The sequence below is a fragment of the Phalacrocorax carbo genome, chromosome 15 (assembly GCF_963921805.1).
Source record: "Phalacrocorax carbo chromosome 15, bPhaCar2.1, whole genome shotgun sequence".
Taxonomy (NCBI): domain Eukaryota; kingdom Metazoa; phylum Chordata; class Aves; order Suliformes; family Phalacrocoracidae; genus Phalacrocorax; species Phalacrocorax carbo.
This window is the reverse complement of record NC_087527.1, coordinates 4,737,422-4,752,548: the sequence shown is the minus strand read 5'-3', so window position 1 is coordinate 4,752,548 and position 15,127 is coordinate 4,737,422. Positions and strand designations below refer to the sequence as shown.

General features: G+C 49.2%; 2 protein-coding genes across 3 annotated transcripts in view; both read right to left on the bottom strand.

Annotated features, from left to right (window-relative positions):
* Nucleotides 1-15,127, bottom strand: part of SLC35E4 (solute carrier family 35 member E4) — a 221,380-nt gene that overhangs the window by 137,636 nt on the left and 68,617 nt on the right. The gene's annotated exons all lie outside the window — the stretch shown is intronic.
* The window catches only part of OSBP2 (oxysterol binding protein 2), a 129,852-nt gene that overhangs the window by 85,712 nt on the left and 29,013 nt on the right, over nucleotides 1-15,127 (bottom strand). For both annotated transcript variants that reach the window (XM_064465834.1, XM_064465833.1), the window contains one exon: nucleotides 13,009-13,217. In XM_064465834.1, coding sequence (XP_064321904.1) covers nucleotides 13,009-13,217 — 209 coding nt within the window. The remainder of the gene's footprint in view (nucleotides 1-13,008; nucleotides 13,218-15,127) is intronic.

Genomic DNA, 15,127 nt, shown 5'->3' with positions numbered 1-15,127 from the left:
GTACCTGAAGAAGCCCTGGCAGAGGAAACAGTGCTGCTTTGTCCCAGGCGCTGCTTGGTCCGGTGGCACATCCTACTGCCCAGCCAAAGCCTTGGGTCAGCAGATGTGCCCCCGGCCAGTGCAAGGCAGGGGTACACCTACACCCAGCCAGGCTATTCCCAATCACAGCTCAACGGCTCCTGAAAGCTGCTTTTAAGGCAGAAAGGATCCTGCCTGCGCGGTCCTGGCCCCATCGCTGGAAGGGTGGAGTGCTGGTGGCAGCCAGGGTTTGGCCAAGAGGAGCACTCCAGACCAGAAGAAATCCTGGGGGCTTCTTGCTTGCTCCCCAGGGTTTCTGAGCCAAGCGCTTACGATGTGCATGAGCCACTGGTGCATCGCTGCCCATCACCAGTCTGCTCTGGACCTTACAACTTGTCTTTGTTTTTGCTTAATGACAACTCTTCCCCCAAAAGCAGCCAGGGTGATAAAGCTACAGAAAGCCGTCCCCACACCAGCTCCATAGCAAAGCAGCAACCCACAGCACAGCCAGGCAGAACACTCAAGTGTGGCCAGGTTGGATGGAGCTTCTCTGCTTTGAGTGGGAAATGCAGGCGGCTTCTGCTGCAGCAGCCCAAGGCCGTCGCACCTCCGCCACAACCCAGGCGTCACAGTGCTCCACACCAGCAGCACCAGGCTCAACCTGGAAACCCAAACACTTGCAATACCAGCCCCTCTGAAGTCTGTCAAAGCGAGGACCCCAGCCACAGCATGAACAGCCACCAACGGAGCCCAGGTTCGCTCCTCACGTGATGCCTGCACGTGGCATGGTGGTACCCGCCACTTGGTCACAGCCGCCAGGGGCTGGCTCACTTCATACTGAACACAGCTTCACTTGCAGACAATGCAAATCGTCCAACGAGGACATGTTTCATAAAACAAACCCAGGACTATTTCAAAACAGCTCACAGGCACACAAGGTATAATGGCAAAGGAGCCCAGGTTGCCACCCTGTTCTCAGGACACATGGTCACGCCACCCTGAAGAGACAAAGGAGAAGGCAAGAATTTACCATGAGTTTACACATCAGGAGAGGAAAAAAAATATATCAAGAATTTACACAGGCAAATCCATCCCCCTGTCTGTCCCAAGGATCCCCATTCCCTGGTATGAGCAAAAAGACACCAAACGTGGGTTGGGGACACAACATCAGCTCGTTCCTGCAAACTTTGAGGAAGGCAAAGGAGGCGGTGAGGGGGAGGACAGGGCTGCGTGGGAACGAAGGTGCTCAAAGCACTCTTACCTCCACAGGGAGCAGGACCTTCAGCTGCATCCCCAGCCCTGAGACAAGATCTCAGGCGGATCTGGGCAGCGGCCAAGCCCTGCGACTCGTGAGCCCTCATGTCCTGCTTCACTCAGGGCATCAGAGCTGGCAGCCTCCCAGGGAAGCCCTGTGCTGCAGAAAGCCACTACCAAAGGTGGGGATTGGCTTCTCCAGGTGGAGAGGGCTGGGCTCACTCCAGGGGTCACACCATGCTCTCCCAACAAAAGGGAAGCAGGTTTCATTCATTCATTTCTCTTGCAAATGCATCTTCTAGGCATCAATATGACAGTCTCTACCATAGCACAAGCAGCAGCAGCCATCTTCTTCCTTCTGCCAATACCAAACAGAGGACCCTGGTGCACAGAGGTTTGTCAGCCAGCCGCTAACAAGTCCTCATTCAAAAGAATAAAAAAAAACCCACCCCAACATTAATGCAAGCTAAAGCTACCGCCTCCGTTCTTCCATAGTTGTTGTTTAAAACCAGTCACAGCGTCATACGGACCAAAGCCAGGAGGATCAGGCAATTAATCCCCCAGACAATGGGGTGCAGGATTCAACCCCAGACACGGGCAGCAGCACACTGCACTTTCTGGGTTTCAGCATTTATGTGGCAGTGGTTTTTGAGCCAGAGAGCAGCCAGCACCAGCTCCGGGTTGTACTCTGGTCTCTGCCCACTCCCCTTTTTACAGGGATTAATGCAGAGGCAAGGGCTCCTCATTTCCTTTGCATGCTCAAAATGACACAGGAAAAGGGACTGGAAACAAAACCTTCTCCACTGCAAGCAAAGGATGGGACCCTTCAAAGGTTTTTTCAAACCCTGGCAAAGTAACCAAGTGCCACTTGTTATTTTCCAACTGAAATAATTAAAACACAAGTTAAGGTACAATATGTGCACAGCTTCCCAGGTTTTATTGATTTTTGCTTTGCAGTCTTGACTAGCAACCTTGATAAATTCTTTTGTCAAAAAAAATGTGTGGAAGTGATGAAATCAAATGGAAGCAACAAAAAAGCCACCAAGCATGGTAGCCTGGTGGCCAGCAACATTTATTTACAAGCAGATGAAAAACATGAAGTTATGAAAATAGCACTTATTCAAGCCATGTGATCAACACACAGCAAATACCAGCATCTGCCCAGAGTGCAGGGTGAGAGGTCAATAAAGTAATGAAATGTGGGAAAAACACAGATTAAGAAACACAGAAGATGGGCACAAGAGAAAAATAACACAATACACAGCACTTTCAAAAACAAGAACAAATTTGTAGTAAATACAAGCACAGCAAAATAGAAAGTGTTACGTCACCATTTTTCCTTTATACTGATCAGTTCAAGGAGCAGCACAATCCTCACCATAGATATTTATCCCTCTCCCATTTTTGCTGGTGAAGCATCTGCCCTTCAGTTTGCAAGGGGAGACAGAGCTGGTCCCTATTGTTATGCTGGGCTAACTTTAGCCCCGTAATTTTTCCCTACGATGTAGGACTGAGTAGGGACCAGGAAGGATTTTTCCTCCCTGTGCGCTAAACTCCTCCACCCTGTACCTGCTTAGCCAAGAAGAGCCTTTTTCCTTCACCGCACCCATCCCGGTTCCCCTCGCACAACCCTGCCAGCTTTGCAGGGGAAAGCAGGGGCCCGAACAGCTGGTGCAGCTCCACGCAGCACAGCTGCGCCAGCAGACTTCAGTGCACTTGAAAATACTTGCAAGCCACCAAGGCAGCATCCCTCAAGCCCAAAGCCAGCTGCCCGCAGAGGGGATTCGGCACAGGAACCACAGCAGCATTACCAGATCTGTAGCCTAAAAAGGAATAAAGTGGGTTATAATTTAACAGCAATGCTCATTTTATACTTAAAAAAATTTAAAAAAATAAAATCAAAAGTTTCCTTTAAGGTCACTGTGAAAACAACAGGTCACTCAAAAACTTCTATAAATCACAGTGCCAGTGACATCTCGCAGACCCGATGCTTGCTGTGTCCACCCCCAGCATCTCAGGTCTTCGTCGCCAACCGATACCCTCCTGCCACACGCCCTGTCCCCCCCCTCCTTTGGCAGGAGCATCTTCCCGAGCACCAGCGTGGGAGCAGAGGCTCCTGCACACCACTGCACTGCTCCTGCTGCAGTAGCCGTTAACAAAACCCTCTCTGCACGGTTACACTGGGTTCTTTATTTTCAAGGGGTTTACTAATGCAGCCTCACATTTAACACTGAGAACACACAGGAGCCCAAAAAGCTCCAAAAAGGAGCTGCACTGAGAGCAGGCAGCAGGCTTTGTCACTGCCACAGAGCACAGCTCACCGCACGCAGCCTACTTCAGCTCCAGCCTCTGCAGCTATATTTTAGGAGCCTTAAAACGTGCTTTGTGAGTTCGTGCCACACGTCTGCCAAGAGCACAGAAGCGCAGGGCGACTGTTCAGAAAGCGAAGCACCAGGCTTTCCCCCATCCTCCTGCTCCCCCAGGCAGCACCACACACCAACAGAGGTGGCAGGGACATACCTGTGCTGTAAGGGAGGTGTTAGAGCATGTCCTGCAGAAGCGGTGGAGAGCACCATGAGCTGGGACAGAGATTTCCATCCTACTTCTGAACCCCACTTGTACGCCACATGTTTGCAATGCTGAAGTGTACTGCTTCCCCAGTACCGCCCCACACCAGATTGTGGCATTTTTTAAATTACAAGATCATCTTGGAGCATTTTGCCAGCCTCCCCTCGGCCTTTGGCTGCTGCTGTTGCACAATAAACTGTCCGTCGACATCAGGCCAGCAACAAGCAGTCAGGCTCACAGCACCCGCCGCTCCTCTGCTCGCTCCGGAGGACGAGGCTGCAGCAGCGGAGATGGCCTATATACTGCAGTCCCCACCGAGCTCCCTGCTGCAATGTTTAATTTGTGGCGTTACATAACTACCGTTTTCTGTGTTCCTTCACTATAAATGATTATCACGGATTACATCTGCAATAGAATAATATTGCATAGTATTGCATGTGGGAAACAAGGGAAAGGACAGCACCAAATCAAGGACATAAGCATATTTCTTGGGTAACTCTATCCCAGCGTGCAAGTGAAGTGGGAAACAGTAACAGGAGAATTAAAAACAGATTAGCAAAAAAAAAAAAAGGTGGGGAGGGCAGTCCTGGCTTGTGAAATACTGGAAAATCCTAAAAGATATCTCCCATCGTCCTCATGTTTGCATTGCCAGGCAGCAGCCTGAAGAAGGGAGCAGTTGGAGGCTGGGCAGACCTCAGACTGTTCACAGTCCACCCATCAGGATCTCATCAGCTGCAGATATGCAGACAACCTAAGTACTCGCTGCTCTGGGCCTCCCATCTCAATGCCTACAAACTTCTCTGGTTGAGAAAAATTTCCAGGCTGATCAGACACACCCTAAAAGCAACAAAAATGGGAAATCGCTTTCATTTTTTTCCCTTCCCAATGCTTCAATTTCGTAGAACATGCCAGATCCATATTCAGACCACTTCAACTACCTGTTTTTAAGAACAAATCAATGCTTCATAACCCTCCACATTTAGGGCAATTGCCGATAGCCCCATCACCTGCGAACCCCCAAGCATTCAGCCACAGCAGATGTGGAGGGCCACAGCTGTCTTCTGCACATCCAAGCCCCAAAGATCTTCCCTTGCCTCACAGAGCCCTCTGTTCCCCGTGAGATGCCCAGAAACTTGTCCCACCACACTGCATGACAGCTAGGGATGGATCTTGCCCCACGCTTACGAAGTGCCTGTGGCAAGGCAAAGGCTCGTGAAATGAGGAAGGGAGCTGCCAGAGACCATACCCACACTCTGCACCATGCACCAAGATGTGGCTTTGTCAGCGAAGCCCATGGATGCGACACCAGCCAGGTTACAGAGGGTGGTGGAGAAGTGAGGATTGCTTGCGCGGTCTTCTCCGCAAGGTCAGGTATTCAGTAGTGAAAGCAAAAGGTTAGGAGATCAAAAGCAGCAGCCCAGAGAACAGAAGCCCACCAAACCCACTTGAGGCAGGTCCAGTAGCCCACAGGCACCATTTCCACAACAGCCAGCAGAAAGCCTGGTGCTCTGATACACTCCAAATGCATCCTGTGTCTGACCCTGGGCATCAGGCCCCAGCAGTGAGGCGAGGCTGATAACTAGCATAATTATTCCTAAGTGAGCCTCACATAACCTTATTGCACAGAGATAAATGCTCAGAAATAAGATCAGTATGAAGCCTCGCAATTCTATTAGTGACATTATCACAGCTAGCACAGGGCTACCCCAAAGAAAGGGCTGTAACAACCAGCCAGCTTTATGGTGCTTGACATTAGTCTTTTTCTGGATACCACTGGAAAGACAAGACTGACAAGGACTTTTCAGAGCGTATTAAGAAAATAAATTTTATATATATACATATATATATATAGAAAAACCCAAAGGCCAAGTACTGTGAAGCACTCAAAGAAATCCCACTTGCTCTTTTTGAAAGGGGCGACTAGCTGAAATTCTCCAAAGTTTGAAAACCTCCATTTTGACACAGCAATAAACCCCTTCAGCAGCGTCTAAGAGCAGGCATGGCTCTGGCTGTCCCTCCTCCACACCACCTCGACTTACAGCGGGTTTGCACACCCCGCACCCGTGGTGCATCACAGCACCCCTTCGGCTGCAGCAGCAGAAGCTGAAGCGCTGACCGCAGCTCGCCGGTGGTGGCTAAGACAGAGCAATCCGTCCCGATCACAACTTCACAGGGAAACAGGAGAGACAGAGCATCCTGCCAACTGCAGGAGGGAACACAAGTGAGCAGCAGAAGGCACTGAAAGGAGACAGGAATCATTAGGAGTGAGAAATCCAAGCAAATGGCTCCGTCTCAGCAGCACCATCAGTTATATTGTCCATGGCAGCAACTCCTGGCACAGCTAACAGCAGCTGGCTATTCTGGGAAAATCCAGACTCTAAGGATCAAAAAGACAATTAGAATAGCAGGTAACTGAGCGCCGGCAGCCCGTGGCACAAGCCCTACAAACAGAGCGGAAAACAGTCTGCGACACGGTGAAAAAACATCACAAGGGAGACAGGAAAAGGGAGCGCTTCTGTAAAAAGAGCTGGAAATAGCAACGGCTATTACAGCAAGCCATGAGCTGGTGGCATTGAGGGTGTACAGACAACGACAGGGATTGTCCGGTCCTGCCACGACTAGAGCAGAAGCACAAGCCAAGGCCACCTGGCCAGGAGCTTGCTGCAAGGAAATGGGGGGAAACAACAATGGAATAATTCAGAGCGAGGTAGGGAAGGTTGCAAATGCTGTTCAGTATCAAATTCCCAAGTCAAAATGTCTTTTGCAAACAAACCCCTTACTCGGAAAGAGTAAAAACACAAAATACATCAAGCGACAAAACAAACATTAGCACTAGAGCAAATAAAGGGAAAACTAAGGAATAACTAATTTTGGATCCTTTTTAATACTAGTGCAAAGGCACTATGACTGGATCTGGCACGCTGAAGAACTACTTGCTGGCAGCCTCCTTGTGTGAGCTGCAACCTTGAGAACCGCATCTTGGCTGTCGCCCGCCAAACCACACACCTAACCTGCGGTGGGATTACTGGCCTCTACAGCAGCGTTGCATCTCTCCAGAGTTGTATTTTCCCTTTACACCCTGTTGCAGAAGCAACTCATCCCAGGAGCCAGAGCAGAAGGCACCACCAGTACTAACAACCCTTCTTTTTCCCCTTTTACACTTCTTAAAGCTCCCACTTCCCTACAGTCTACAAACAAGCCTTTGTGAAGATGTTTTTAAATCACTCCCTGTTTGCTAAGAAGAAAACAACCAATTAAGGCAATAAAGATAAGCAGACAACCCATGTGGTGAACCTCGTTATCCCAAATCCCAGACCACACCACACACAGCCACGCCGGGGTGTTGGTCTCCAAGGGAATCCTCCCCAGACTGACACAAGCCCAAGAGGCTGCGAACACCACATGAAGCCCAACAGGCACAACCAAGAGATTTCACAGAGCATCGCTCCGGCGGCAGCCTTGCTGGGATGGTCACACAAGGTCAGCCCGAACAGCCAGGCAGCTTCGCCTCTTCTCCAGCAAGCAAATGGTAGCTAGTTCTACAGAGGGCTAGGACACATGCAAACAAGGACAGGGCACACGCAGTAGTTTATCTGGGCACAGCTGCTTAGCTTTTAGTGCTGTGCTGCTTAAGGACCTCCCGGGTTGCATTTTGTATACAAAAAGCTACAGCTCTGATCCATGAGTGATGAAATTATGCCCAAATCTGTTCAGTCTCTCTGGATTTTCGGCTTCCCACAGCAAGTGCCACCATTTAATTTCGTGCTGTACAAAATATTAATTATTCCTGCTTCATTTAAACCTATGACCTGATAATTCCCTCCTTCCTGTTGTTATAAGCAATTGTCCCCATCTTTTCCTGCAGCATTTACTACCTCCCATACGGCACCTTCAGCTGTCATTCTTCCAGATGGAAATCATGCACCTTCCCTCCACCCTGGTGGAGGAGGATTTTATTCGTCTGGTTAATCTTGTGCCTGTTTGGGGTTTTTTTAAGTTCTGCTGACAACTCTGTGTGCTGGCGTGGTGCGAGGCAGGGCCTCTCCAGTGGACAAGCACCACAGCTACACACAGAACAGACCTATGCTTTCTCTTTTGCTCTTTTCCTTAGCAATTCCCAGCTTTGTTGCTGCACTGACATCTCTTGAGCCCCAACATCGGTGCGAGGCACCCGATGCCTTTGAGGGAGGTTGGCAGGTGAGTTGGTTTTGGCACAGATGTGACAACTGACCTATCCGGTTAACTCCTGCTTTTTTAGTACCATGAATACCAAAAATGCCTTCAAACAGCCTGAAATCTGCACTGGTTCCATCAGTGACCTAAATGACAGAGTACATTTCAACCTCTCCTCCCAGGAACTCCTGAGCACAGGGTCAAAAGAAGTCACCGACTCCCTCACCTCTCTAATCAATCACAAAGCAGCCCAAGTTAATTTTGGGGAGTTTTCCAACACAATACCTAGTGTTTAAAATACCAGCAATGGATTTCTACCCTCCCCTTGCAGGCTTTTCCAAAGGCCCCCAGTCAAATAGCCAAGAAAATAATTCTTATATATTCATTGTTCACATAATTAACTCCTGTATCTCATGACACTGCCCTAAAGAGAAAGGTTATTCTTATTGCCATTAAAAAAACCCCAGGTATTAAACACAGTCGTCAAATATTTTTAAGTTTGCATCCTCCAAGCCACAACTGCAGAGAAAAGAGGGAGCACAAGGAACAGATAAAAGCATTTCTTTGCTGCCACTCTGCAAAGCTGAAGTTGTCAAGAGGCCGATGCAGGAGCTGACAAAAATCCAAGGGGTGATGCGGGTACAATATGTAAGGGGAGAAGGCTGGAATTATTCAGGAGCTTACAGTAATGCAAACAGGGCGATTACAGAAATCTGATTTTCAGGACAGATAACCAGCACAGGGCCATACCAAGCACCAATGCTAGCTTAGCCCATGCCTGCTCTTCCCACGGGGTGATGGAGCTGGGTACTGGGTGGGCAAATCAAATTTACTACAACTTCACCAACACTTTATAAACCCAAATAGAAATAGGAATGCCAGATTTGGCTGAGCAGAGGTTAGAAGCGAGCCGTCCAGCTGGGCCTGGGACCCTTCAGACCTAATGTTACACTATACATTTATTTCAGAGGAATCAGGCACCACATGGTAATTGAGGAGAGCGCTAAGACGGCAGCTCGGCTTTAATGTCACTTTCTGCCACTAATCCACCAAGTATCACTAGGCAGGTTTCTCACCAGTGAAGCAGGATGAAGACAGCGAGCTTTCTCAGGTGACACCTATCAGTACTTACTCATGTCCCAGCTCACAGCTCATTACCAAAATAGTCCCAGCTACACACCAGCTAGCGGGGAAACCAGAGCTCCTTCAGTCACACACAAGAGGGAACAGTAAAGTCTCCCATCTCATGCTTGGTTTGGGTATAAGTTATGCTATTTCTTAAAAATAGAAATGAAAATCAGCCCTGTGAAAATGGCACCTCTCAGTGCACAGCTTGAACCAGCCAGTGGTCAAATTAAAAACACTTTTGTATCTATTTCAAGAGCAGTACTGGGGGAAAAGACACTTCACCCACCCCAAAATAGTCTCCCAGTAGCCAAGATATTTGCAGAGTTAACCTGATTTGCCAGTCCTACACCCCATCAACTCTCAAACACCAGGAAAGCAGCAAGGGAGTACTGATCTCTGCAGAAACACAAATGAATGAAGACCCTCAGCTTACACTCAGGCACGTTTTATTTTCAGTAGCAACTCAAGTGCGGCTCATCTTTAAAACATTTCCAAAAAGAGGTCAAGCTTTTTTAATTAATTAATTCCACACTAACACATTGCCCCTTTTCGTATGCAAGGAGAGAAGGACTTCAAAGGACCTCTGAAGGTGTCCTCTCCTGGGTGCTCCTTGTGGCAGCCAGAGAGATCTGTTGAAAACTACAGCGCCAAAAAGCTGCTCCACATGTGAGACTGCACCAGCACTCATCAGCTGGAGACACCTCAAGCAGCTGACTCGAATTCAACCCTCTCCTCCCCAGACATGCCTCCTCCACTAGAGCCCCCTGTTCCTAAGCACCTGCGGGGAATGCGGAGGACAGGCTCCTGCCACATCCCCCTGCAGCCGGCAGGGCAGCAGGCAGTGCCGGGGAATGGAGATCACCCTAAGGACGCTCCTCGTGTCCTTGTCCAGAAGGGCAGGCAGCATTAGACACAAACCTGCTTCTCTGTCCTCATCCACCCACTGCAATGCTCTCCCAGTCTTCTGGCCACCCAGAGCCGACGATGCTCCCTCCTTGTCAGCACAAATCCATACAGCTGCTCGCCACCTTCACACCCACTGGCCAAGAAAGCCCCAATGCATTGACCTGGGCTCTGCAGAGCAGCCTTGGGAAACACGGGGAGTTTGGGGATAGCTCAGGATAAGAGGAATTAACTCAGAAGACACACCCCCCCACATGGGCAGACCTGAAGGACCAAGGGACTTCTTCAGCAAATCTAGAGCCTCATCCCTCCACTTGTAAATACCCACCCCCCAGGGCTCTGCACAACACCTAGCATTCACAGGGACACAATGCTAGGAATTTTATTCCAATCCAAGCAAAACAGTCAAACCTAACGCAGATTCATTCTTTACCTTAATTGAAACATTACCACACAAAACACCACCAGCCAGATGAATGTTAAAGTGTAAAGCAATTAACTGACATCCTCAGCTCTAACTCCACAGCACAAAGATTCAGCACCCATTTACAGAGTGTCTTATCCCCTTGGTCCAGATCAGAAAATCCTGGAAAAAACAAGAGTTTGTTTAGGTTTCTATCACCCGTCAGCTCCTTGGTCTGGATCATGGCATTGCCCTGCAAACAGCTGAGTCAGCACAACTGTGAGGCAACGCAGGAAGGAGCATCTGCACCCAAAATCAGTACTGCTGCTGCACTGTCCTTACCCTGAAAGTACAGCCTGAGCTCACTGGAGTTAGGAAGTCAGCACGTCCAGAGCCTTAAGACAGGAAGTCTCTGCATTTGCTATTTTTATGTAAAGAGACAAACCAAAATAACTGCATATGACTCGGGAGGCAGCACTGCTGACATCCTCCTGCAGCCCCAGGCTGGGCGGGAGCTCAGCAGCCGCTGCCTGCGTCACTCCACGCCTGCCCTCACATCACCCACAGCCCGACATTCGGAAAGGTGAAGGTAAAGGCATGCACCTATCTCTCCCACGCATAATATCCTCCTTCAAACACCCACCCAGCTAAAGGGCTCTCTTCCTGCTACGAGATAAGTGATGTTCACAGGACCGACAGCCATCAGACCCAGCTCACTACAGCCGTGACCTGGCACAACGTCACGTTCTGCCAGGCAAAATACAGGTGCCTAGAAACGTCCATCTTCTCCTCAGTCAGCTGGATTGTCCATCAGCATTCACGTACGCTCCAGAGCTGCAATATTAAGGGACAAAGGGTTCACAATACTTTATGTAATTAAATCCGTAGATGCTAGCGCCCCGGAACAGAGCATCCTTAAACAATTATGGGAAAGGGGTAAGTGGCTCATGCGCTAATCAACTTCTGTCTGACCTTGTGGGATGGCTAATTATACAAAAAGTCAGACCACGTTAGTCCGGGACTGGGGACTTATTCTCCTGCAAGTCAAACCGTTGGCGCTCTGGCATTCTGCTGCTCTCTATAAAACACTGCATATAAAACAGGCTCTGCCTGTGGAATGCCCCTGGCAGCCGCATCCCAAACAACCATCCCACTGGTACACAGATGAAAACATTAACACGCTGCCTTCCAAAAACGTGGTTACACTAATTTTATGTTGACTGCGTGTTTTCATAAGCCAGCAGCATTAGAAAGCTGTCTCTGTCCACACAGGCTTGACCGCTGCTCAGGGGGAAGAGCTGCACCCCGCAGTCACACCACAGAGCGCTCTGGTTTTGGTTTGTACGCAGCAGTGTTTTCCCTGGGGAAGGCAGAGGTTTTCCTTGATGCACTGACCCAACCACAACCTTCCTCAGTGGCGATATGAAAGCTAGGCTTCACAAACACTTCACCCACAGATGCGTATTCACTGCAGTCAATAAATAGCACAGAGCAGCATGTCCTCTGTCCCAAAGCCCAAACCTGGACCAGGACAGCAAGATGCCGTCTAACAAGCACTGAACCAAAGCGCCTTCCCTGGCTGGTCACACCTTCACATACCCCCTTTCTAAAATACATTCAGAGCATTTTCTGAAGCTACATTTTCATTTTAAGCAGAGTGTTACAATAATCAGGTGTTTGCTATATCTTTTCTCTCATACAAGGCCTGATTTCCAGCATTCAAGATAAGATCCGAGACTGGTTTTATTTTAGGACAGAGGAGATAGCCAGCTTTTTAATGCATTCATGGGTTTTGCTTTCTGCAACTTGAATGCATGCTTGTTTGTGGAAGAAAACCAAATGTTAATCCCGGAAGAGTTATGAACATTGAAATATTTCTGAAATATTCTGTTTAACACCTAACCAATAGATTACACAACAAAGCAGTAAAAATGACACTCTGGGGAGGAGCTGCATAACAGGCACAGGGCTCTGATGGCTTTACATAATGAAGCTGTCCCAAATGTATATTAATAAATATCACAGCACAGTGTGTGTAGGGGAGAGAAGGGGAAATACACATGGAGAGAGACAGCTCAACTAAATATATCTGTTGTTCATTTACTGAACTATCCTAAGTTATGGGTGAATAGAAAGACACAGCTCTGGCACTGTGTGGTGAACTGGCGATCCCTGGAGCCACTCACCAGTGCGCTTACTGCCTCTTAGAGCATTCCCCAACCACACAGACCAACCCAGAGACTCCAGGAGAAGGCACATACATCCTGCCTTCCAGAAGAAGCACTGTTAGCTCATTTTCACTGGGTCTCTACAATTTACAGTCATTACCAGGGGCTTTAAAGACCTGCTCAATGCTACGCAACCAGATGAGATGATGTTTGGTGCACACAGTGTTGTTTAAAAAGCTTCGTGTCTCTGCGAAACCATCAGCTATTTTTAATTGTGTATGAAATAGTATCTGACAGGGTTTCTGCACAATTCCGCAAGGACAGAAGAGCCGGTGTACAAGGAAACTTTAAAAACTGTCCAGATGGACATTTGCACACTAAGACGCATTCTACCTGACTGGTTGTTCCTCATGCGGATGGCTTTCGCTTTGGCCAGCTCCAGGGCCGTGACCCAGCGCTGCCTCTCCACTTCTGAGCTCGCCTTTAAGTGGTACGTCCTTCCGCCATTGGAGAGCACAATGTTACAAGAGTCCTCCGTATCGATATGAGCCGTGGACAGGTTGATGGTCCCGCGACACGTGTGGGCCATTTCTGCCTGCGTCCTACACGGGAACAGAGGGAAAAGGAAGCGTCAGTCCCCTGCACCCAGCCTGTCCCCAACACAGCACCGATGCACCCTCCCGTGCAGCAGAGATCCATGGAAACATCCCGAGCAGACAGTAAGCATGTCAAAGCCACCAAAGCTAGACAACCTCCTCAAACAGAAAGAAAAAGAAAAAAAGGACAGGCTGCAGCATTTAGATAGGGCTTGTTCCCTTGTATGAACACCACTCCCATCATTTAGGCTGCTGGTTTCACACCCTGCTGTGCCAATTGTGTCTGCACACCACTGGCCCTTGCAGTCTCATTGGCATTGCTGCTTTTCTCCCTTCTCCCTGCTATTCCACCTCCAGCATCTAGTATTTTGTGGCTCTTTATATCCTTTCCCTCCAATCATTCTCTTTTGTCTAGGTGAGCTAAGATCTTGCATGCAAAGATCTCCATTTGTAAGGCAAATGAAAGCTGCACAATTCCTCTTCAGCCATTAAAACACCTCTACTACTGGCAAAATTGCTTAGTACTTCACAGGCTCACCCAGATGAGCAGAAGGCTTTCCTGGGGCTAACTTTCCGAAGCACCAGCCCTCCTTCCACCCCAGCTGGGCATACCAGGGAGAGCCCACCCTGCAGCAGCCTTAACCCACAATCACCCCACTGCTGACAGCCGCAACCCAGACTTCAGGTCCAGGGGCCAAAGCCTGTACGAGAGCACAGTACACCCCCGCCCCACACCACGGTTCTGCTGCTCCCAACCAGGACAACGCACAGCGGGTTGCTTCGAAGCAATGACCCCTCCAGCATCCACGATAGCTGCTGCTTGCTCTCTATCATGAAAGTATTCTCACATCTTCAGATGTTCTTAGCTCTCCATGGGCTTTTAGCTTGATCGATCACCTAATCTTTTTATTTGTTTTCCTCTTTCCCCTCACTGGCTCTCACGGCTCCAGGAGAGCAGCCAGTCCCACGCTGCCTGCTCGCCGAGGCGGCAGCAGGTATCATGCCGGCTGAGAGCTGCCTTCTTGCACACAGAGAGTTGCTTTGTCTTTTCAGAGCATGCAAGCTGTGGAAGAGTCACCCAGAAACCAACAGCCGCTTCTTAAAAAATGATTTAACATAGTGCTTTCAGACGCAACTAAAGTCACTTGTGGGGGGGGAGGGAATCACAAAGACTAGGTTTTTAAAGGCACTGGAGCACAAAGATAAATGCCTAAGTAGTTCCAAAACTGCCTCTGCACCCACTGCTGCATTGCAGACGCCTGAAAATAGCTCTACATGCACCGAGCCAGCGAGTCCTCGAGATTTCCCAGCAGACACACGCAGCCAGCACAGGCACAGCCGACAGCATCACTGACACCGTACAAACCCCATCAACACCAGGGCAAGCACAGCAGCCACTGGCCTCCACTACCCCACTCCCATCCCGGGGGCTGCATGTTCCCCAGGACAGGGGGGTACAGAGGCTGTAACCTCTATGTCTCTCCAGCCAGGAAGGGCTGAGCAGCACCAGGAAGCCAGGACCTTTGGACAGGAGGAAACAAGAGTATTTTCCTTGATCCTCATTGTATATTTCCATCTTTTACTGCCCATCTTTTACTTTTTTTTTTTTTACTTTTATTTTGTTCATCCCCTTTCCCATCCCATTCAGCTCTGTGCATACCCACCCTCAATCCTCATTCTTCACCCACACCTCCCCACTGCCCAGGGCCCTCTCCCCCTCCCACACTGCCTGTACCTCCCTGAAAGTGGGTCTGCAATAAACACACTCGGCATTAGACCACTTCTGGGTGCACAAATGTTCCCTGTTCTCCCCAGCACCCACAGACCACTTACCACCTTGGATTTACACTGTGCAGCAAGGTGGGACCCTTCCCAGCTTGTCCGTACTACCGACCTCAAAGAGCTGACATAGAACA